Consider the following 19,367-nt stretch of genomic DNA (forward strand, 5'->3'; position numbering starts at 1 on the left):
CATTGCACGTAGCTCACGTTAGGATCTGTGACTTTTGCAGTGTGATTTGTTCATCCAGGAGGGGGCCCGCCTAGGAAGAACCCCCGCTGAAGTCGTTTCAACTTGTGACATCACTTTTGCCTGTGTGTCGGATCCAAAGGCAGCCAAGGACGTAAGGATCCCCCTTCCCTCTGCATCTCAGGTTGTAGCCAAGAGAGCTGGCTGGCCTCCTCCCCTTCTCCCCTGCACACTGAGTGAGTGTCTGCATGTGGGGGGATATCCCTTCTGGGGGCCATCTCCTATTGGGAAATGTTGTCAAAGTTGAATACAGACTTCTTTTAATTCAAAACAAAGAACTTCTAGGGTTTTTGAAGTCTGTTTAAATGTTTTCCTGAACTGGCTCCAGGTATTCTATTGAGCTGGACTATTTGTGGCTGAGTATGCCTTCCTTTGGTCCAAGGGCCAATTCCTATTTTAGCTATTGCTGAATTTGCATGTTTTACAAATTCAAGTACAGTAATGACCCTACTGAGTGATCTAGTTCAAAGAAGCCCCTAAAATAATTAATGAGGTTCTGTCTTTCAAACCAAAACACAAAGAGAAAAGAGAACGTTCTGGGATGACTTTTTGTTGTTAGTTTTTTGTTTTGGTTTGGTTGTTGGTTTTTTTAGTACAGGGTTTCTCTGTGAGTCCTGGCTGTCCTGGAACTTGCTCTGTAGACCAGGCTGACCTTGAACTCAGAGATCTGCCTGCCTCTGGGCTTAAAGGTGTGCTCCACCACAGCCTAACTTACTTAATTTATTTGTAAAAGTCTCATGTGCCTTTCTTTCTTTCTTTCTTTCTTTCTTTCTTTCTTTCTTTCTTTCTTTCTTTCTTTCTTTTTCTTTCTTTCTTTTTCTTTCTTTCTTTCTTTCTCTCTCTCTCTCTCTTTCTTTCTTTGCAAGAGTCTCATGTGCCTGCCTCTGTGCTCCACCACAACCTAACTTTCTTTCTCTCTCTCTCTCTCTTTCTTTCTTTCTTTCTTTCTTTCTTTCTCTCTCTCTCTTTCTCTCTCTCTCTCTCTCTCTCTCTCTCTCTCTCTCTCTCTATGTATTGCAAAAATCTCATGTAGCCCTCACTGGTCTGGAACTTACTATGTAAGTAGACCAGGCTGTCCTGGAACTCACAGAGATCCCTCTACCTGGAATTACTTTTCTATCCCATACATATTTAGTGGTTCTTTCCTTTTCATTTTTAATAGTTAACTTCTGATCGGGCAGTGAACCCCCAAAACACAACAGACTGTGTTCTGCAGGGACTCCTGAGCACTTAACTGCAAGCCTGGGCTATTGCTTCTCCATTGTGTCCCCACAGCTGGTGCTGGGCCCCAGCGGTGTGCTGCAAGGGATACGACCCGGGAAATGCTATGTGGACATGTCAACGGTGGATGCAGATACAGTCACCGAGCTGGCCCAGGTAGCAGCCTTATGTAGGCTGGCTCTGGATCATCTTTTGAGTGGGAGCCCAAGACACAGGCTAACCACACCCAAGTACGGGCAGTTTGGTTACACTAGAACCAAAACGAGAGCGGACGTCGGGAGCCTTGGGACTAGCCTCTTGACTGTCCCCCTTCAGATCCTCAGCTGGTTGGAACGGCCATGGATGGTCACTGCAGGCTAGTAGACAGGAGGTCCCATGATGTCAGCCCTCCTACAGTGAGAAGCCTCCAGACTGCCAGTGTGGCCTTTTTGGCTTAAGCAGCTGTCTACAGTTGAGTCTAGCATAGTGTCCTCCTCCCAATCTTCTGGGCCCACTTGTGTTTTGAGGGTGGCTGAATTCAGAGATGGGCAGGGTCCAGATAGCAGGAGGTCAGCCCAGGCATCTGTATTGCCATGTTTGCCCCTTGGTCTCTTAAGAACCAGCACACTGGGAAATAAGATGCAGACCCCACTTCCTTTCTTACATTCTGTGACTCACTTCTGTTTAAAGGATAGCCTGTCTGACCCACTACAGTAGGAAACTTTAGTACATATATTGGCTTTGGGACCTTAGTATAGATAGCAACATGCTAACATACCCTATGATGAGACACCATGACCCCCAAAGATGTTCCTTCCTCCGTACATGGAGAAGCAAGAACCATCAGAAGTTGTGGCTTTCCTTACAGGTGATTGTATCCAGAGGGGGTCGCTTTCTGGAAGCCCCAGTTTCAGGGAATCAGCAACTGTCCAATGATGGGATGTTGGTGATCTTAGCAGCCGGAGACAGGGGCTTGTATGAGGACTGCAGCAGCTGCTTCCAGGCAATGGGAAAGACCTCCTTCTTTTTAGGTAATTGGGGGCAGGGGAGGTACATGGGTTTGTGTACAAGGTCCCACTTGGCCTTCCCTCCAGGCTCCCTTAAGAGAAAGCTGCTTTTGCCAGGCACAATTAGTGCCTGGAAGGAAAAAGAGGCAGTTCTATCCAGGACAGATGAAAGAGGTTTTCAGGGTGTGTGGGTGAGGTAGAGATGACCTGCCTATAGGATTCTTGGGACATGACCTTTGTCCTGAGCAGGTGAAGTTGGCAATGCAGCGAAGATGATGCTGATTGTAAACATGGTCCAAGGGAGCTTCATGGCCACCATTGCTGAGGGGCTTACGCTGGCCCAGGTGACAGGCCAATCACAGCAGACACTCTTGGACATCCTCAATCAGGGACAATTGGCCAGCATCTTCCTGGACCAGAAGTGCCAAAGTAAGTCACATTTGGTCTCAGTTCTTGCAATTTTATTTTCATTAGAGCTGAACAGCTGGGTCAGAGACCATCCAGGAGAGAATCCTATCACTGTGTTCGAGCTCCCTTTCCAGTCAGTCCTTGCCCCAGTCAGAGGAGACCCAAAGACACAGTGAAAATGGTACTTGTGTCTTAGAGTGGGTCTTCAATCTTTGGAGATGGAGAAGGACAGGACTGTACCCTTTGCAATTGCTGGGGTGGGGGGGTGAGTCTGATACTCTGAAGGCAATTTTCATGTAGGTCTTTAGACTTCTGATGAACATCTTTCCCTCCTCAGATATCCTACAAGGAAACTTTAAACCTGACTTCTACCTGAAATACATTCAGAAGGATCTCCGCCTGGCCATTGCACTGGGTGATGCAGTCAACCACCCCACTCCCATGGCAGCTGCAGCCAATGAGGTAACTTGACTTCAAGTAGCCCAGGCCCTAGATCCTTGAATTTAGTTGTTTGTTATTTCTGTCCTGCTTGCTTAACTTTTCTTCCGTTATTGACAACAGGTCTTACAGACTTTCTGCTCAGCCTCCTGGGTGCTGGACTTAAAGGCATGTGTCCCCACATCTAACTCTTAAATTTCATACTTGTTTCTCACTACATTGAGCCAAGAAAGGAAGGGGACATCATGTACAGAATTGTACTATTTCTGTCTTTAAATTAATTTTCTCCATCTAGTCCCTGAAGGATGAACACTAGGCAACAGTTCTAGATATACGTATGACATAATTGTAAGAGCTCATTTCCTTCTGAACCACAGCAGTTTATTACTTCCTTTGTGATTTCTTCTTTGATCTCTGGATTACTATAAAGTTTATGGAGCCAAATACGGTAGTCCATACCTATAGCCCTTGCTACTTAGGAGGCTGAAGCAGTAGTTCAAGGCCAGCCTGCACAACTTAGTTAGAGTTTTAAAAGGATACCTTTTTGTTTTCTCTCTCTCTCTCTCTCTCCCTGAAACAGGATTTCTCTATGTAGCCCTGGCTGTCATGGAATTCACTGTATGTACCAGGCTGACCTCAAACTAAAAGATCTGCCTGCCTCTGCCTCCCAAATGCTGGATTAAAGTTGTACACTACTAGCTATCATTTCTTGGTAGAGTACTTACCTAGCATACACAAGACCCTGGATTCAATCCCTAATGCCACAAAAACATTGAAAACAGGATGTGAGTTTGCTCTTGGAGCGTAGTGGCTGGTTTGTGTTGTTCAGTTATTGAACAAAGTGCTTGACTGTTTACATCATGCATATATTAGCTGTAACTGGGAAGTTTTCTTCTCTCCTTTAATTCTGCCCTTCTCATACAGGGTTCATTTCATTGCTCAGGCGTCATGGATCTCATTAAGGTAGCCCTGACTAGCCTCAAAGTCACAGTCCTCCTACCTCCGTGTCCATAGTGCTAGTATTACAGATGTTTTTTTTTTTTTTTGCCTTTTTGTTTATTTGTTTTGTTTTTATGAGACAGGGTTTCTCTGTGTAGCCTTGGCTGTCCTGGACTGGCTTTGTAGACCAGGCTGAACTTGAACTTAATTTCTTTTTAATTATGTATAAGTCTATATGAGTGTATGCACATGAGTGCTGGTGTCCTCAGAAACTCAGAGATGTGGGATCCCTTTGGAAATGCAGGCAATGTGAGGCAGTTGATGCAGGGTCCTCTACAAGAGCCGCAAAGGCTCTGAACCACTGAACCATCTCTGCATCCCCCACTTAATTTCTAACCATGACTCTTGGCAGGGTATTTCTTTTGTATTTTGAAGCATCTTCATAAAACTCATCCTAGATGCGGTTATGAAGGGTTCTTTTCAGGGCTTGTGCTGGGAGAGCTTTGTGGTGGGTCAAGGTCCAATTTGCATCTGCTCTGGCAGAGTTCACTGGAAGCAGAATTTTGCTTCATTTCACAGTGGAACTGGACTGTGAAACCCCTGTATCATGTGAATTCAGGTTCTTCGCTGTGCAAGACCTTGAGACTGGGCTCTCAAGGCTAGCCGCTCCATTAGCCTGTTGCCCCTTTTGCAATTGGATTTGGAGCTGTCCTTTTAGCATTTGTTTCTGTCAGTCCCTGTCTTTATCTGTTCCTTCTTTCTCCTCTTCCTAAGGTTATCTGTGCGTGGTAGAACTTAATTTTTATTCATATCTTAGCTTTTTTGACAGTGCTTGCTTTTCTGTAATGGTTGTTGTCAGTATTCAGTCGATACCCTTAACTTGCATGAAACAGAAACACAACTACCTTGTTCATTTTACCACATACTCATTTCTTTCTTTTTTTTTTTTTTTTTTTTTTGATGATTTATTTTATGTATGTTGGTATTCTGCCTGCCTGTATATGTGTGATTGTCAGATCCCCTGGAACTGAAGTTACAGACAGTTATGAGCTGCCTTGTGGGTACTGGGAATCGAACCCTGGTCCTGTGGAAGCATAGCCAGTGCTCCTAACTGCTGAGTGATCTCTCTAGCCCCCCTCATTTCTAATCATAGTTTCTCAACTAGTTCTCTTGATAGCCCTTTCCATCCTTCTGTTTCTTGTTAAAAATTATGTTTCTCTGGCATTATTCCTTTCATCTGAAAAACTGAGTTTGTTACCAAGCTGGGTAGTGGTAGTGCACACCTTTAATCCCAGCACTCAGAAGCAAGCAGAGGTCTGTAAGTTCAAGGCCAGCCTGGTCTAGAGTGTGTTAGGGGACAGCCAAGGCTATACAGAGCAACCCTGTCCCAGAAGAAGAAGAAAAAATTCTTATCACACCCCTGCCACTGATGGTATTCTGGGAGTCTGGTCTAGAAAGCTATTCAACCTTCATTCATTAACAGATAATACCAGAGCTGTGTGTATTCTGCTTTACATTGGCTCTGCTTAAACTCTTAAGTTGCCCTGTGTACAGCAAAGCATATCACCTCAACAAAACTGAGTTTCCTGTTGCCTTTCTCATGGTGGCTTTGACTATTCTCAAGCTGCTGGGGACTTGCTCCCTTCTTCATGTCACTTATATTTTAATGGAAGAAAACACAAAATAAGCTTGAACCTTTTAAACAAGCAATAACTTCAGCGTGTAAGAAACATAGTTTGAATGTCAAAGCGTTGTGGCACATGCCTTTACTCCCAGAAGAGGCAGGTGGATCTTTGTGAGTTCAAGGCTAGCTTGGTCTGCAAAGCGAGTCCAGGACAGCCAAGGCTACACAGAAAAATCCTGTCTCAATAAAAAAAAGAGAAGAAGGAAGGATGGAAGGAAATATAGTTTGGGGGAGGTAGGCTGTTTTGGAAAGAAGGCAACGACACCTTTAGTCCCAACTCCTAGAGGTAGAGGCAGACAGATCTCTGAATTCAAGGCCGGCCTCGGCTACATAGTGAGTTCCAGGACAGCTGGTGAAAAGAAAATGCAAAAGAAAAGAGAACAAAACAAAACATGAGCTTATTGTGGGCTCTACAGGAAAGCCCTGTCTCAAACAACAAAACCTGAAAACTGGGGCTGATAGCTTAGGAATTAAGAGAACCAGCTGCTTTTCCAGAGGACTTGGGTTGGTTTCCCAGTACCTATATGATAGGTCACAACTGTCTGTAACTCTAGCTCCAAGGGATCCAAAATCTGTTTGGCCTCTGAGAACACCAGGCACACAGATGGTGCACAGACATACATGCAGACAGACAGGTGAAATAATAAATAAAATTTTTAATTTGACTAAAACAAAAAATAACCGAGAGGTGGCAAGTAGAGGTAGAAGGGTGCAACTGCTGTGTTGATCAGGAGTTCGAAGGAGCCTTTGAAAGTTGGTTAGGAGGTGCCAGCCATTTTTATAAAAGTAAGGCACAGTGGCCCTGGGGATAATAAAACACCCTTGGAGAGTTACTTGCATTGAGGGTGCCATAGTGACTCCTGACATCAGTGAGCACTTCACATCTCTAAGTACATATAGTCTTCTCAGTAAAGCCATGAGGCTGTGACTCTTCCTTCTTCAGATTAGCCTATGGCAGAAGCCTACATAAATTAGTAGCGCATTTGCCCCACATCAAGCCAGGATTCGTACCCAGGCATCTCAAGCTCCAGGTCCTGCCTGCTAAGCAACAGGCAAGAACAATCTGGAAGTACCTTCAGGAGTCAAGGCTAGGTCTCCACATAGTTGCTCTGTGACTAGAGACCAACCTCTACCTCCTTCTTTTTTCAGGTGTACAAAAGAGCCAAGGCACTGGACCAGTCTGACAATGATATGTCTGCCGTGTACCGAGCCTACATACACTAAGCCTTGCCCGCCCATCCACCCTCCCATCTTCCCTCTGACCTCTCTTCCCGGTGTGGGGTCAGGGTTCTGGGACTTACTCTGGACCAGTCACCTGTCTCCATTTCCTTTTATACAGACTTTGAGACTTGCATCAGCACAGTACACAGCAGCACCCTCCCTCCCTGAGGCCCTGGGCAGGGATATGAAGATCTGTCTCTACAGGTGGCTGTGAAGAAGCTCTTGAGCCGGGCATTGATTGGCCCTGGAGCAGGAGGCTGTGTATTCTCTCTGTTTCTCTTGTGTCCTCTGTCTCTGTCACACACACAGACACACACATCCAGGATAGAAGCTGCCCAGAAACTGCTGCCTGGCTGTTCTTCCAAGCTTGTCATATCTCAGCCCCCTTCTGGTCAAGGGACTGGAGGAGCTAGAACTGGCAGGGAGCACAGGAAGCCTTCTCTCGACTTCCCCAGGACAGAGGCTGGCAAAGGGTCCGTGGCCTCCCACTGGACCCCTGGAAGGAGAGGCCCCTCGGCCATCATGAACCAGCAGACTCCCAGAGGAGGCTCTGTGGACCTCCAGCTGAGGAGGATTTTCCTATAGACACTACCTTAAACAGCAGCTCCCAGAACGTCTTTGTGAACTGAAGAGAGATTCTTGTGGCCACATAGACACCTCTTCAGCGAGAGCAGAGTCCACAGCCTCCAGCTCCCTGGCTGTTGGCTCTGGCTGGAGCCTGCTCCTCCCAGGAGGTTTTGTTTGGATTTGCATTCCAGCCCACTGGAAGGGTCTTAAGGACACTGGGAGTAGTGGAGTATGGGAGTGGCTCCTTCCTGTTTCCGTTATGGCGGTCTCTTCAGATAGGCTACCTGTTCAGCCTGCTCTTCACAGGTTCCCTGCATGCCCCTCTTTCCCTTTTCCATCCATGGAGTTAATATTTCTGTTCCATCCTCCTTCGACCCAGACCCAGCCTGACCAGCACCAATAAAGAGCACTTCATAGGCTGGGCTTTTAACAAGGAACCTCACTTCTGCTGGTATCAGTGGTTCCAAGTCCTGGGTTTGTTGGGACAGATTTGACCTGGGCCGTGTACTAACCTAAGTGCTCCTCAGAGGTGGAGCCAGTCATCTGCAGGCCCTAGTGTTTCTCCTTGGAGAGGGGACCAGAGAGGCTTAGATTGTCACATGAGAGCTGTCAGCCTTCCTCCTTGTGAGTTTGGATTTCCAAAGCCACAAGTTGACTTTCCACCGGGAAGAACCTGGGGTAAGGATCTCAGGACACGAGCAAGGAGCAGGGAATGCTTATAGGGGTCAGCACAATTGCTCAGTCACTGGGATGCTGAACGAGTGTCTGTCTGGACGTAGCCTGTCTTGGTCCTGGGGTTTGGGGATGGGGAGGATGCTATAAGGAAACCGGTTAGTCAATGTTGTCTTAATATTGTTGACAATTCTGTAAAGTTTTCTTTTTATGACTTTCTGTTTAAGCTTATTTCACCTTTCGTTTTGAAATCCTTTCCTTTTATGGAGAAAATGTGACATTGTGAAAATGCTTGTAAGAAAGCCCTTCCTTCCCCTTTTTCCTTTAAAATGACAAATTTAGGTGATTAAGGTTGTGAATTTTTATTTTTGCTTTGTTTTTAATGAACATTTGTCTTTCAGAATAGGATTGTGTGATGTTTAAATGGCAAAAACAAAACATGATTTTGTGCAATTAACAAAGCTACTGCAAGAAAAATAAATAAAACGTTTCTTGGTACCACAGCTGTCCCACTTGTGTTCTAGCTCTTTGGGGACCTGGAGTTGGAGCCAGATAGCATCCACCTCCCGGCCTCCAAGTGTCTGCCCAACTGAGTCCTTCCCTATGTGTTCCTGCTGGCGAGCGCCACCTGGTGGAATAATACGGGACAGCTCTGTGAGGGACGGTCCCGCCGGCCAATCAGTGAGCAGTAGAGCTAGGTTGTCGGCCAGGGTGCCCCGCCCCTGCTGAAGAACAGGGGTTGAGGCGGGCGGGTGGGCGGTGAAATGTGGTTTGTTTGCCTAGCCACCCACCAGCCAAGACCAGGAGCGGTGTCAAGTCGCTTAAAGCAGAGCTGGCTTGAGGGCGGAGCTTGTGTCCGATTTGCCAATCGCTCACAGGAGGAGAAGGGGCGGGCACGGCGCACCAAGCTCCAGACTACAGCGACAGCACCGGCGACGATGATGGCGACCGCGATGGCTGCGAGCTCCGCGGAGAGGGCAGTACTGGTGAGACGCCCGCGGGCGGGTTGGGGAGGTGGGCGGCGGGGACGGGATGGGTTTGACGGTGCGCTGTCCGCAGGAGGAGGAGTTCCGCTGGTTGCTGCACGCTGAGGTGCACGCGGTGCTGAGACAGCTGCAGGACATCCTCAAGGTAACACCCGCCTGTGCTAACCGGCCAGCCACCTCCACTGCTCCGCCAGTTGCGCAGCTGCTGAGCCTGGTGGCGTTCTGACACCCACTTCTGAGGGTGCAGTCCAGACGCAGGCATTACACAAGCAATATGTATGTGCAGCGAGGTCTTGGAGGTCTTAGACGCTAGGTTAGCACCGGATCTTGAGGACTAACTTTGAAACTGACATTTTATCTGTGAGGATCAGGAGTTAGAAGGCAGCCGTGGGCTACATAATGAAACACTCTCTCAAAACAAAAATAATCCGAGCTCTGAAGGATCCCCCGTCCTTCAGTGATCTCAGCCAAGTTACCAACATCTCGGAGCCTGTTCTCTTACCCTAACCAAGCTCACAAAGCTATTGTGAAGATGAATGAACTATCTCACCAAATGCCTAGGACTGGGACGGTGAGCTAGGAAAACGTGTTACTGTGACTGCTGATTGCGTGAGATTCCGTGCCTCTGCTCCCACCCTATCACAGCACTCCAGTTACAGCTGCGCCTCTGTTGTCTTCCCACCCGGCTGCTCATGATAGATGCTCAGGACTCTAGAATGAACAGGTCTGAGCTCACAGAATCATGGAGGCTTGGTAGGGCAAAGACACGGAGCCAGGTCAGGCCTGCCTGCCTTGTCCCTTCCCTGGCTAGTCTGGCAAAGAATCTAGGGCCTTGGAAAGGAGTGCTAGCCAGACTGAGGTGAGGTGTTGGGCCCACCCTGTCTTTCACAGGAGGCCTCTCTCCGCTTCACTCTCCCAGGCCCCAGCACAGAGGGTCCTGCCAAGCAAGAGAACTTCGTCCTGGGCAGCTGTGGGTGAGCTGGGTTGGGCAGGAGCTTTTGGAAGAGGCACATGGGTACCGGGGGGTGGAAATGCTCATGGTACTATGAAGTAGCCTGCAGGGGAAGGGCAGCAGCAGGCGCCCCTCTGACTCCTCTGTGTTATAGCACAGACCAGGTGAAGGGTGTGCTGACTCTGCAAGGAGACGCCCTCAGCCAGGCGGTGAGTCCCCGGGGCCCTAACCCCTAACAGTCCTGCTGGTGACAAGGATGGTGATGGCCTCTTATCTCTACCACCAGCTAGCTATGTTATCCTGGGCATGACCCTTGTCTTCTCTGACCTGTTTTCCTTGTATGTCTGTAACTTGACAGGCAACCCTCACGCTACCTCATGAGATAGGCATATAGATTCAGTGAGGGACAAGAAGGGGATGGCTGTACGTTTCACCCAGCCTGGCATCTGGACCCTGTGAAATTTGAGCATTGGAAGCCAAGGCAGGCTGGCCCCAATTCAAAGTTGAATCAGACAACCTCTGAACTATGTCTGTGCAAGGCTTCAAAGCATGGAGGATAGCCCCTCTCCATGGCTCAGTCTTGATTTCACAGTCGGCTTCCCCTCCTCTCCAGCCCTTCCCCTATCTCAACTTCTTTTCTCCTTCACTGCTTTGTGGCTCTTCCTGGATGTGAGTTCCTATTTCTTGACATTCCTGTTTACTTCCTGAATGGCTGAATGGCTGAGGTGCCTGGGGCCTTCGACACCCACCCACCCATCTGCAATCCTGGCTCGGGGTCAGGAAGGACAAGTGCACCTCTGCCTGCTTATCACACTCTGGCCCATAGGACGTGAACCTGAAGATGCCTCGGAACAACCAGCTGTTGCACTTTGCCTTCCGGGAGGACAAGCAGTGGAAGCTACAGCAGGTGAGGTCCACTGCCCAACCCGGGTGCAGGCCCCAGCTAAGGCCTCCCTGGGCTTGCCCTCCGCAGGGGAAGTCTGGCAGTGGAGACTTTCCTAGAAGAACTGGGGTGGTGGCGCCTTGGAGCCCCAGAGCCTGCTCCACATGAGGGATGTGAAACCAACCCCACCTTTGGGAGAATAAAAAAAGCTAAAGGTCCCTTTGAATGGCACTTACTCAGTGGGGGCTTCCCATGCGCAGGCCTCCTGCCTATCTGCAGGCCATGGGACACACATGTGCATATACACACACACCTGATCTGAAGCTGGTCCACACGCCAGGGCCTTTGCCTGTATGCTGCTCTATCTGGAGCCCTACCCTGTCCCACTCCTGCAGCCTTTACAGTTCACAGGTCTCCCTCCTTGCTTGTCCCTGGGTATACTAGTTCCCTCCCTTTTGCCCTGTGGACTTATTTCCTTGTGGGTGTACCAGGAGTTGTCTTTTGAGGAGTGAACTACACAGAGCCAAGAGCCAGCATGCCTTGGCTGCCAGGATTGTCCAGGGCCTGGCAATCCAGGGTTCAAATACTACAGCTCTGGAGGGTGTCAAGACCACAGCCTAGTTTCGCTCAGCCTGGCATCTGGACCCTAGGGGATCAGGCTGAGGACCCAGAAATGTGGCTTCCCTGAAGCTGATAGACTCTGGTTATGTGGGTGGCGGGGCCTGTCTCCAGATCCAGGATGCCAGGAACCACGTGAGCCAAGCTATTTACCTCCTGGCAAACCGAGATGAGAGCTACCAGTTCAAGACAGGAGCTGAGGTCCTCAAGGTGACTCTTCCCGGCCCCTTACCCTGAACAGTGCCAGCTTTGCTGGAAGCTGCTCCTTCCCCAGTAAGTGTTCGCAGGTCTGGCCACGTCTGTTGGCTCATAACCTGGAGTACCACATCAGGCCTTGGTTTAGTGTCAGGGCTTTGTTGTGAGGTGTACAACCTTTCGTTCTTTGCTACTCTGAGCCTCCATCTGCTCACACGTTAAAAGAGAACAGCCTGTAGGCACACTTACCTGTAGTGATTCAGGTAAAGTGCCCCGCTCCCCGAGAACTAGCTGTCAGAAGACACTGCATTGATGGCAGTAAAGGCCTGTCACAGAACAAGGACGCAATGCTATGTGGGGACAGCTGACTCAGGTGCCTAGGGTTTTCTCTTTGTCTAAGACCCCCATGTAATAGGCCCTCAGAACGGCAAGCACCCCTGCTGGGGTTACAGAGTCTAGACCTGGGAACTATTGCCAACTGTCAAGAGCAGAAGCCACAGATGTTGCTTGCAGATGGTGGGTGGGGTGTGAGGGACCCTAGCAACTACCACTGCCCAAGTAGCACGGTCACCTGCTCCTTCCCAGCTCATGGATGCTGTAATGTTGCAACTGACCAGAGCTAGAAACCGGCTCACTACCCCAGCCACCCTCACTCTGCCTGAGATTGCTGCCAGCGGCCTCACGGTCAGTACCTCAGACGGTCCCTATCCCAAGAAAGTCTCTACCGAGCAGTCTAGCCAGTGGGCATTCTGTGCCTGGGCAGTTTTCAGGGTTGGATTCTTGGCCTCCTCCCTGCCTCCTGCTCCCTGATATGTTAACCCAGTTTATAGTCCGTGACTTCCAACCCAGCAGCCAGCACATGGAGATTATGGGGAACCTCTGGTGCCCCATCCTGTGGAGAAGCACCTGGGGATAGGGCTGGGGTGCCCCCTCTCCATACCTTGTAGCCTAAAATGGGAGAGGGCCTCATCCCTCCTGCCTCCTCCAGCGGATGTTCGCACCCACTCTACCCTCTGACCTGCTGGTCAATGTCTACATCAACCTCAACAAGCTGTGTCTCACGGTGTACCAGCTGCACGCCCTGCAGCCTGCCTCCACCAAGGTAAAGGTCCCCCCCACCTCCCAGTGGCCCCACACCAGCCCTGCCAAGGACCCTCCACCCGGACCTCATGAACTCTGCTGCTTCTGCCTAGAACTTCCGCCCCGCTGGAGGTGCGGTGCTCCATAGCCCCGGGGCCATGTTGTAAGTATACAGTCAGGGGTCCTCGAGCCCCATGCATTCTACTCCCTCTGTTCTTGAGGTCTGGGTCCAGGCCGGCCCTCAGGGATCCACTTCTTCCCCTTGCCCAGCGAGTGGGGCTCACAGCGCCTAGAGGTGAGCCACGTCCACAAGGTAGAGTGCGTGATCCCCTGGCTCAACGATGCCCTGGTGTACTTCACCGTCTCCCTGCAGCTCTGCCAGCAGCTCAAGGACAAGGTGTGTCGGGGAGCAGGGGAGTGGGGGCATTCAGGGCTCTCCTCATAGTGCCCCCGAGTTGTAACACGCCCAGTGCTGTCCATACCAGTCGGTTGGCAACAGTTCTCAGACACACTCCCCTTCTGCAGTCTTGCGGTCCTCCAGTGGCCACACCCCCTGAAGCCAGTAGACACCCACGCAAACCTGTTGCTGACCACACCCCCACCCTCCGCAGATCTCTGTGTTTTCCAGCTACTGGAGCTCCCGGCCCTTGTGAGCAAGCACCTGCCGGAATCCTCCTCCCAGGAGGGCAGCCCCACCTTGTAGTCCCTCCCTCTCCCCAGCACATGCCCCTGTGGTGCCTGTCACTGTCAGGAACCCCCCTGAGTTACACGTTCCACCCCCCTCACTGCCCTGAGACACATCTACACTGCTGAAAGTGACTATTAGAGGCACCTGGAAGAAGGGCAAGTGTTGGCACAGTTTTGATGGGGACAGTCAAGGAGGCTAGCTGGGGTGTGGTCATGCTCCCAAGCCTCCCTTCCTGGACACTATGGGAACCTTTGGACTGAGGGTGGGACCAAGCCCAGGGCTTTCCCCTCTTCCACTCTCAGCTCCCATCAGTGAGAGATGGGGCTTGGCACTAAGCTGTGAGTTGCAGGGAGGAAGAGGGACCTGGGCAGGGGGAAGAAGCCCTGTAAGCAAGCTGTAGTGCTGGGACCATTTGTTCTGTGACCTCTCCCACCTCTGTGAAATAAAAATCAGAATTTGACTGGAGCCCTGTTTTCTGTCTCCCCGCATATTCGTAGGGACTAGGTTGAAGGTCCCTGGTGATCAATGGCCTCCCATGTTCCTATGGCCTGATTTCCCTCAATGCCATGTCAGCACCTTTGAGGTGGAATCTGGCTTGGAGTTTACAATCCCCCTGCCTCCGCCACTTGGGTGCTGGCATCACGGCCTGTGCCCAGGCAGAACACTCCTTTTAGAAAGGGGCCCCTGGCTGCAGCGTGGCCATGCGGGATAGTAGGAGTTCAGGCCCTGAGTATATGAGGGATCCATGAGTGCATCATGATGAGCCATCACACTGCCCACAGCAGGGGTTTAAACACAGTCCAGACTCAGGCTTTGGTAAACATTGGCTCTGTTACTGTCGTCCACAGGACCCATGCCAAGGGCTAGCATTAAGGTTCCAGAGCCAAATTATCCACACCCTTGGGCTTTTCCTGCAAGAGAAACAGAGGGGCCTTGTGGGTAACACTCCAAAGCTCTGCCTGTCCCAGTGCAGGTGTGCCGCTGTTAGGAGAGCCCTCCTTCCTGAGGGACACCCACCCCTTCCTAGGCTCATCTTCCCAGGGCTCACCTTCCGGGGCCTGGCGGAGGTGCTGCAGCAGCAGCAGCAGCAGCAGTAGTGGACAACAACCAGCAACAGCAACAACACTACAGTGCCTGAAGACCAGACAGACAGACGTCCAGATGTGGCCCCTGCCCCAAGACCAGGGTAGGGCCTGGGATCGGGAGCCACACTCACCCACAAATACGAGGAAGACCACCAGGGCACCGGTGTCCCATTCAGACTGTAACAGCTGGTGGCTCCTCAGCTTCCCCAGGACTTCCCCTGCGGTGGCCTCCAGCTCCTGCTTCAGCTCATCAGCAGACAGTCCCATCTCGGCTACCTGCCCCAAAGGACCACCCCAGACCAGGCCTCTCTCAAGCCATCTATAATCAGACCCTACCCTGAGACGACCCCTAGCCCTCCTGTTTTTTCCTGCCTTCTGCACCCTGAACAGCAATCTTTCCCTTCCCTGTCTCACCTTTCTCTGCCATCTCCTCCTCAGACCTGCTTGTCTCCCCTTCCTCCCCTAACCCTACCTCTGCACCCTACCTCCCCCCCACACACACACTGACCCTGGCAGCCCCAACCCACTCACCATACCCTTACCTTCTCTCTCCCTAGCAAGGCTGTTTCCAGTGCCACACCTGCCTCTAATGGTGCCCTCTCCCCCAGGCCAGGTAGGTGCCAGGGTCCTAGGAGCTCACACTGCTTCCTGCTTCCGGATCCACACTACCTGAAACCTTAGCAACCAGCCCCGCCTTCCCCTCCTGGGGCCAGCTATAGCTGTGAAACAGGCAAAGGCCAGGACACAGCTGACTACAGGAGCCTAGGGAGGAAAGCCACAGGCTGACAATTGTTCTGCACCCAGACTTTTTTTCACCTATTCCTAGTATCCCAGATGTTTAGTTACTTTTCTATCGCCATGACAAAACACCATGACCAAGGCAACTTATTTTTAAAAAGCATTTAATGGGGATTCACAATTCCAGAGAGTTAGACTCCAGCCCTTACCCTTGGAACCTCTGACCTTCCCCAGTGAAAGCAGATCTCACTGGCCCCTGTATTCTTGGCACCTGAGGATCTTGATGCTATGCTCAGCTTAGACACATGTGGTTGTATGATGATTTCTTATTCCTGTGGCTCTTAATGGTTTGGGGAAGGGAGTGTGGCCTGTTTGGCCCCTCCCCTGACACGGCATAGACCTTACCTGGCTCATTCACAGAGTGATTCACAAAGAAATAACCTCACTATTCCCATTTCTCCAATGTGCAGACTGTGGGCTGGGAGCATACCATGGTAGGTTGAGTGCCTGGCATGTGCCAGGTGAAGGATTTGATCCCAAGCACCACATGAACTGTGGTTGTAATCCCAGCACTTAGAGGTTGAAAATTTAAGGCTCTCCACAACTATGTAAGTTTGAAACTAGTATGAACTGCCTGAGACCCTGTTTCAAAAAATAACTGGGGATGCCAGCAAGACGGCTCAAAAGATGGTAACTGCGTGTGCCAGCAAGCTCCTGGGACCCGTGTGATAGAAGGAGAGGATCTATCAAGTTGGCAGTTCACCTCCATATGAGCACTGCGACACATGTGCCCATGCTTGTGTGTGCACACTTAACACAGTAAAAAAAACAAAGAAAAACAAAAACTGGGGCATTGTAACACTAAGCAGCTAACAAAAGCCATACATATATTTAATGGGCTCATTTCCAGTGTGGCTGTGACATACCTCAAGCTCAGTAGCTCTGAAGAGAGGATATGATTCTCTCAGAATTATACAGGCCAGAAGCCAGTGAGGACTGGCTGGACTATGGAGGACACAGAGATCTCTTGATTCTTCTAGCCTGCAAGACCCTGCCAATATGTGAGCTTAGGCACATCATCTGACCCCTCTGTTTTCGTAGTCCTGTCTGTGAAATAAAACATGAACAGTGTCTGCTTCCTCAAGTGTGTGTTTGTTTTGGAGAAAGGGTCTCTTTACATGGTACTGAATGTCCTGGAACTCACTACGTAGACCAGGCTGTTCTCGAACTCAGAAATCTACCGCTGGAATTAGAGGTGTGTGAACCACACCCAGCCTCAGGATGTAGAAATTTCATGCACTGATGATCCCATAGAATTTTCTCAGAGCAATGGAATGCTGTGTTGGTTGCTTGTATTTCATTGTGACCAAATAGTTAAGAAAAACAAGGAAGGCAAGGTTCACTTTGGCTCATAGTTTTAGTCCATGGAACCAATTTCTGTCCTAGTTTAAGTTACTGTTGCTGTGATGAAACACCATGACCAAAAGCAACTGTGGAGGAAAGGGTTTCTTTGGCTCACATATCCTAAATCATGGTCCGTTGTGGTAAGCCAAGGCAGGAACTCAAACAGGGCAAGAGCCTGGAGTCAGGAGCTGATGCAGAGGCTATGGAGGAGTGTTACTTGCTTGCTTGTTCCTCATGGCTTGCTCAGCCTGCCTTCTTGTAGCACACAGGGCCACAATGAACTGAAAGCCTTCCCTCACCAAACACTAATTACAAAGATGCTTGCCAGGAAGTGGTGGTGCATGACTAATCCCAGCACTCTGGAGGAAGGTTTATCTCTGATTTCTAGGCCAGCTGAGTCTGCAGAGTGAGTTCCCGGACAGCCTACACAGGGAAAGCCTGTCTCTTAAAAAAAAAAAAAAATGCCCTACAGGCCTGTCTACAGTCCAATCTTCTGGAGGCATTTTCTCAATTGAGGTTCCTTTCTCTCAGATGACTCCTGCCTGAGTCAAAGTTAACATAAAACTGTGTCTTGAAGACAAGTGAGAGGTGGAGGAGGAGCTCGGGAGGGAGTGGACAGAAGAGGACAGAGCTAGGATAGGTGAGGTGGGTGCTTGGGGGTAAAGCCAGTAAGGACGAGCCTTGCGGCATGGTCACCAAGAACAGTGAGAGTGTGTGTGTGTGTGTGTGTGTGTGTGTGTGTGTGTGTGTGCGCGCGCGCGCGCGCGCGCGCGCGCTGCAGCAACACTAGCATGCACACTGCTGTGCCATGGTCACCTGGGAAGGGTGGACAGCCCTCCCAGAGAACATCTGCCAACCCCCCCCACCCCGGGGACATACAAACCCTAGGGCTTGCCAAGTCAGTGTCAAGAAACAGGTCAGAAAGAATCAAGCGAGGTGGATTTGGATAAAAGAAGCCTGGAATCACAGAGGTGGGCATAAGAAGGGGTGAGGGATGGAAGAGAAACCCCCTGGGCTCTGAGAACAGCTCAGGGTTAGCATAGTTTGTGAGGCCGTAGATCCCATCCTTAGCACAGCCAAAAATGAAAGCTGGGATAGTCTCAATTTAAGTTTTTATGTGAATGGGTGTTTTGCCTGAGTGTATAATCTGTGTTCCATGTGTGTGCAGTGCCCCCGGAGGCCAGAAGAGGGAGCTGGACACCTGGAACTGGAGTCACATGATTGGGAGACCCCATGTTGGCACTGGGGATCAAACCCAAGTCCTCTGGCTCTCAACCACTGAGCCATCTCTCCAGTCTCCGACAGCCTCACTTTTTAAAAGCGATTTATTCATTTATGTATAAGTACTCTGTCTGCATGAACTCCTGCATGCCAGAAGAAGGCATCAGATCCCATTTTTATAGATGGTCAGGAGCTATTGTGTGGTTGCTGGAACCTCTGGAGAGACCTCTGGGAGAACAGACAGTACTCTTAACCTCTGAGCCATCTCACCAGTCCCAGGTAGCCTCAATTTAATTGGGAAAAAAAAAAAGGGTCGGAAATATTTTTTTGCAATTATTTATGAATTTGTTTATTCATTGTGTTGTTGGATGCGGCACATGCTGCAGTGTGTGTTGGAGATCAGATTAAAACTCCTAGGATGAGGTTTTCTCCTTCCACTCTTATCATCGGGCTTGGCAACAGGCACCTCATGCTGGCTAGTGTCATGTCAACTTGACACAGCTAGAGTCCTCAGAGAAAAGGGAGGTCAACTGAAAAAAATGCCTCTACATAGAGCGACGGTGGCACCTGCCTTTAAGCCCAGCACTGGAGGCAGAGACAAGCAGTTCTCTGAGTTCAAGGCCAGTGAGATCTGCAGAGCTAGTTCTGGGACAGCCAGGGCTACACAGAGAAACCTTGTCTTAAATTTAAAAAAAAAAAAAAAAAAAAGGCTGTAGGTAAGCCTATGGGGCATTTTTTAATTGGCATTTGGTGGTTGTGGGTCCTATAAGAAAGGCTGAGCAAGCCACAAGAAGCAAGCCAGTAAGTAGCACCCCTCCGTGGCCTCTGCACCAGCGTCTGCCTCCAGGTTCCTGCCCTGCTGGAGTTCCCGTCCTGACTTCTTTTGATGATGAGCTGTGCCTTGGAAGTAAGCCTGTTCTCCCCGGCTTGCTTTTGTCTCTTCACAGCAACAGTAACCTAAGACACGCCTTTACCTGTTAAGACATCACACCAGCCTAGAAATCTTGAGTTAAAATCCGAGAGTCAACCACTTTTATACCCTTTCTATGTGTAAACTTCACTGATTGGTTACCCCCAGCAATCCAAAAGCCAAAAGTGTCTTGTACAGACACTCCTGTCCTGGAGCCCTGCAGCCTCCCATCCCCCTCGCTGCAGTGAGGAGGCTGCACAGCCTTCCATCCCTAAGGTTTGCCTCACTCTGGTCCAGGGAACATACAGCCACTCCTTACACCTGCTGCTGGAAGCGGTGGAATCTTTGTCTTAGGATCTGGTCCTCTATGTGGCTAGCACCTAAAACAGCTCAACCAAAGCTTGTATTACAGAA

General features: G+C 50.1%; 3 protein-coding genes across 4 annotated transcripts in view; 2 read left to right on the top strand and 1 right to left on the bottom strand.

Moving 5' to 3' along the window:
* The window catches only part of Glyr1 (glyoxylate reductase 1 homolog), a 38,748-nt gene extending 30,052 nt beyond the window's left edge, over nucleotides 1–8,696 (top strand). Inside the window, exons 11-16 of one of the 2 annotated variants that reach the window (XM_055604402.1) lie at nucleotides 41–151; nucleotides 1,333–1,434; nucleotides 2,126–2,288; nucleotides 2,514–2,693; nucleotides 3,010–3,134; nucleotides 6,883–8,696. In XM_055604402.1, coding sequence (XP_055460377.1) covers nucleotides 41–151; nucleotides 1,333–1,434; nucleotides 2,126–2,288; nucleotides 2,514–2,693; nucleotides 3,010–3,134; nucleotides 6,883–6,957 — 756 coding nt within the window. In that variant the 3' untranslated portion in view covers nucleotides 6,958–8,696. The remainder of the gene's footprint in view (nucleotides 1–40; nucleotides 152–1,332; nucleotides 1,435–2,125; nucleotides 2,289–2,513; nucleotides 2,694–3,009; nucleotides 3,135–6,882) is intronic. The other variant, XM_055604403.1, reaches the window with a different exon arrangement.
* A 284-nt stretch (nucleotides 8,697–8,980) lies between these two features.
* On the top strand, nucleotides 8,981–14,060 carry Rogdi (rogdi atypical leucine zipper). The gene is made up of 11 exons (XM_055604404.1): nucleotides 8,981–9,179; nucleotides 9,253–9,324; nucleotides 10,071–10,153; nucleotides 10,286–10,340; nucleotides 10,958–11,038; nucleotides 11,747–11,842; nucleotides 12,413–12,511; nucleotides 12,816–12,929; nucleotides 13,021–13,070; nucleotides 13,178–13,304; nucleotides 13,519–14,060. Exons 1-11 carry the CDS (start codon nucleotides 9,132–9,134, stop codon nucleotides 13,558–13,560), a joined length of 867 nt encoding a protein of 288 aa, XP_055460379.1. The 5' UTR covers nucleotides 8,981–9,131; the 3' UTR covers nucleotides 13,561–14,060.
* Nucleotides 14,061–14,407: 347 nt separating this feature from the next.
* On the bottom strand, nucleotides 14,408–15,346 carry Smim22 (small integral membrane protein 22). The gene is made up of 4 exons (XM_055604773.1): nucleotides 15,223–15,346; nucleotides 14,812–14,956; nucleotides 14,644–14,729; nucleotides 14,408–14,506 (listed from the first exon to the last, which is right to left on the bottom strand). Exons 2-4 carry the CDS (start codon nucleotides 14,945–14,947, stop codon nucleotides 14,465–14,467), a joined length of 264 nt encoding a protein of 87 aa, XP_055460748.1. The 5' UTR covers nucleotides 14,948–14,956; nucleotides 15,223–15,346; the 3' UTR covers nucleotides 14,408–14,464.
* Between the last annotated feature and the right edge of the window lie 4,021 nt (nucleotides 15,347–19,367).

This window comes from Psammomys obesus, unplaced genomic scaffold (assembly GCF_907164565.1).
Source record: "Psammomys obesus unplaced genomic scaffold, mPsaObe1.curated_primary_1811, whole genome shotgun sequence".
NCBI classification, from domain to species: domain Eukaryota; kingdom Metazoa; phylum Chordata; class Mammalia; order Rodentia; family Muridae; genus Psammomys; species Psammomys obesus.

Coding starts and splice junctions, on each gene's coding strand:
- Rogdi (XM_055604404.1), top strand. CDS start 9,132: ATGATGGCGACCGCGATGGCTGCGAGCTCCGCGGAGAGGGCAGTACTG. Junction 10,341..10,957: donor GAGACGCCCTCAGCCAGGCG/GTGAGTCCCCGG, acceptor TCTGGCCCATAG/GACGTGAACCTGAAGATGCC. Junction 13,305..13,518: donor GCCAGCAGCTCAAGGACAAG/GTGTGTCGGGGA, acceptor CACCCTCCGCAG/ATCTCTGTGTTTTCCAGCTA.
- Smim22 (XM_055604773.1), bottom strand. CDS start 14,947: ATGGGACTGTCTGCTGATGAGCTGAAGCAGGAGCTGGAGGCCACCGCA. Junction 14,730..14,811: donor GGTCTTCCTCGTATTTGTGG/GTGAGTGTGGCT, acceptor TCTGGTCTTCAG/GCACTGTAGTGTTGTTGCTG. Junction 14,507..14,643: donor CCTCCGCCAGGCCCCGGAAG/GTGAGCCCTGGG, acceptor TTTCTCTTGCAG/GAAAAGCCCAAGGGTGTGGA.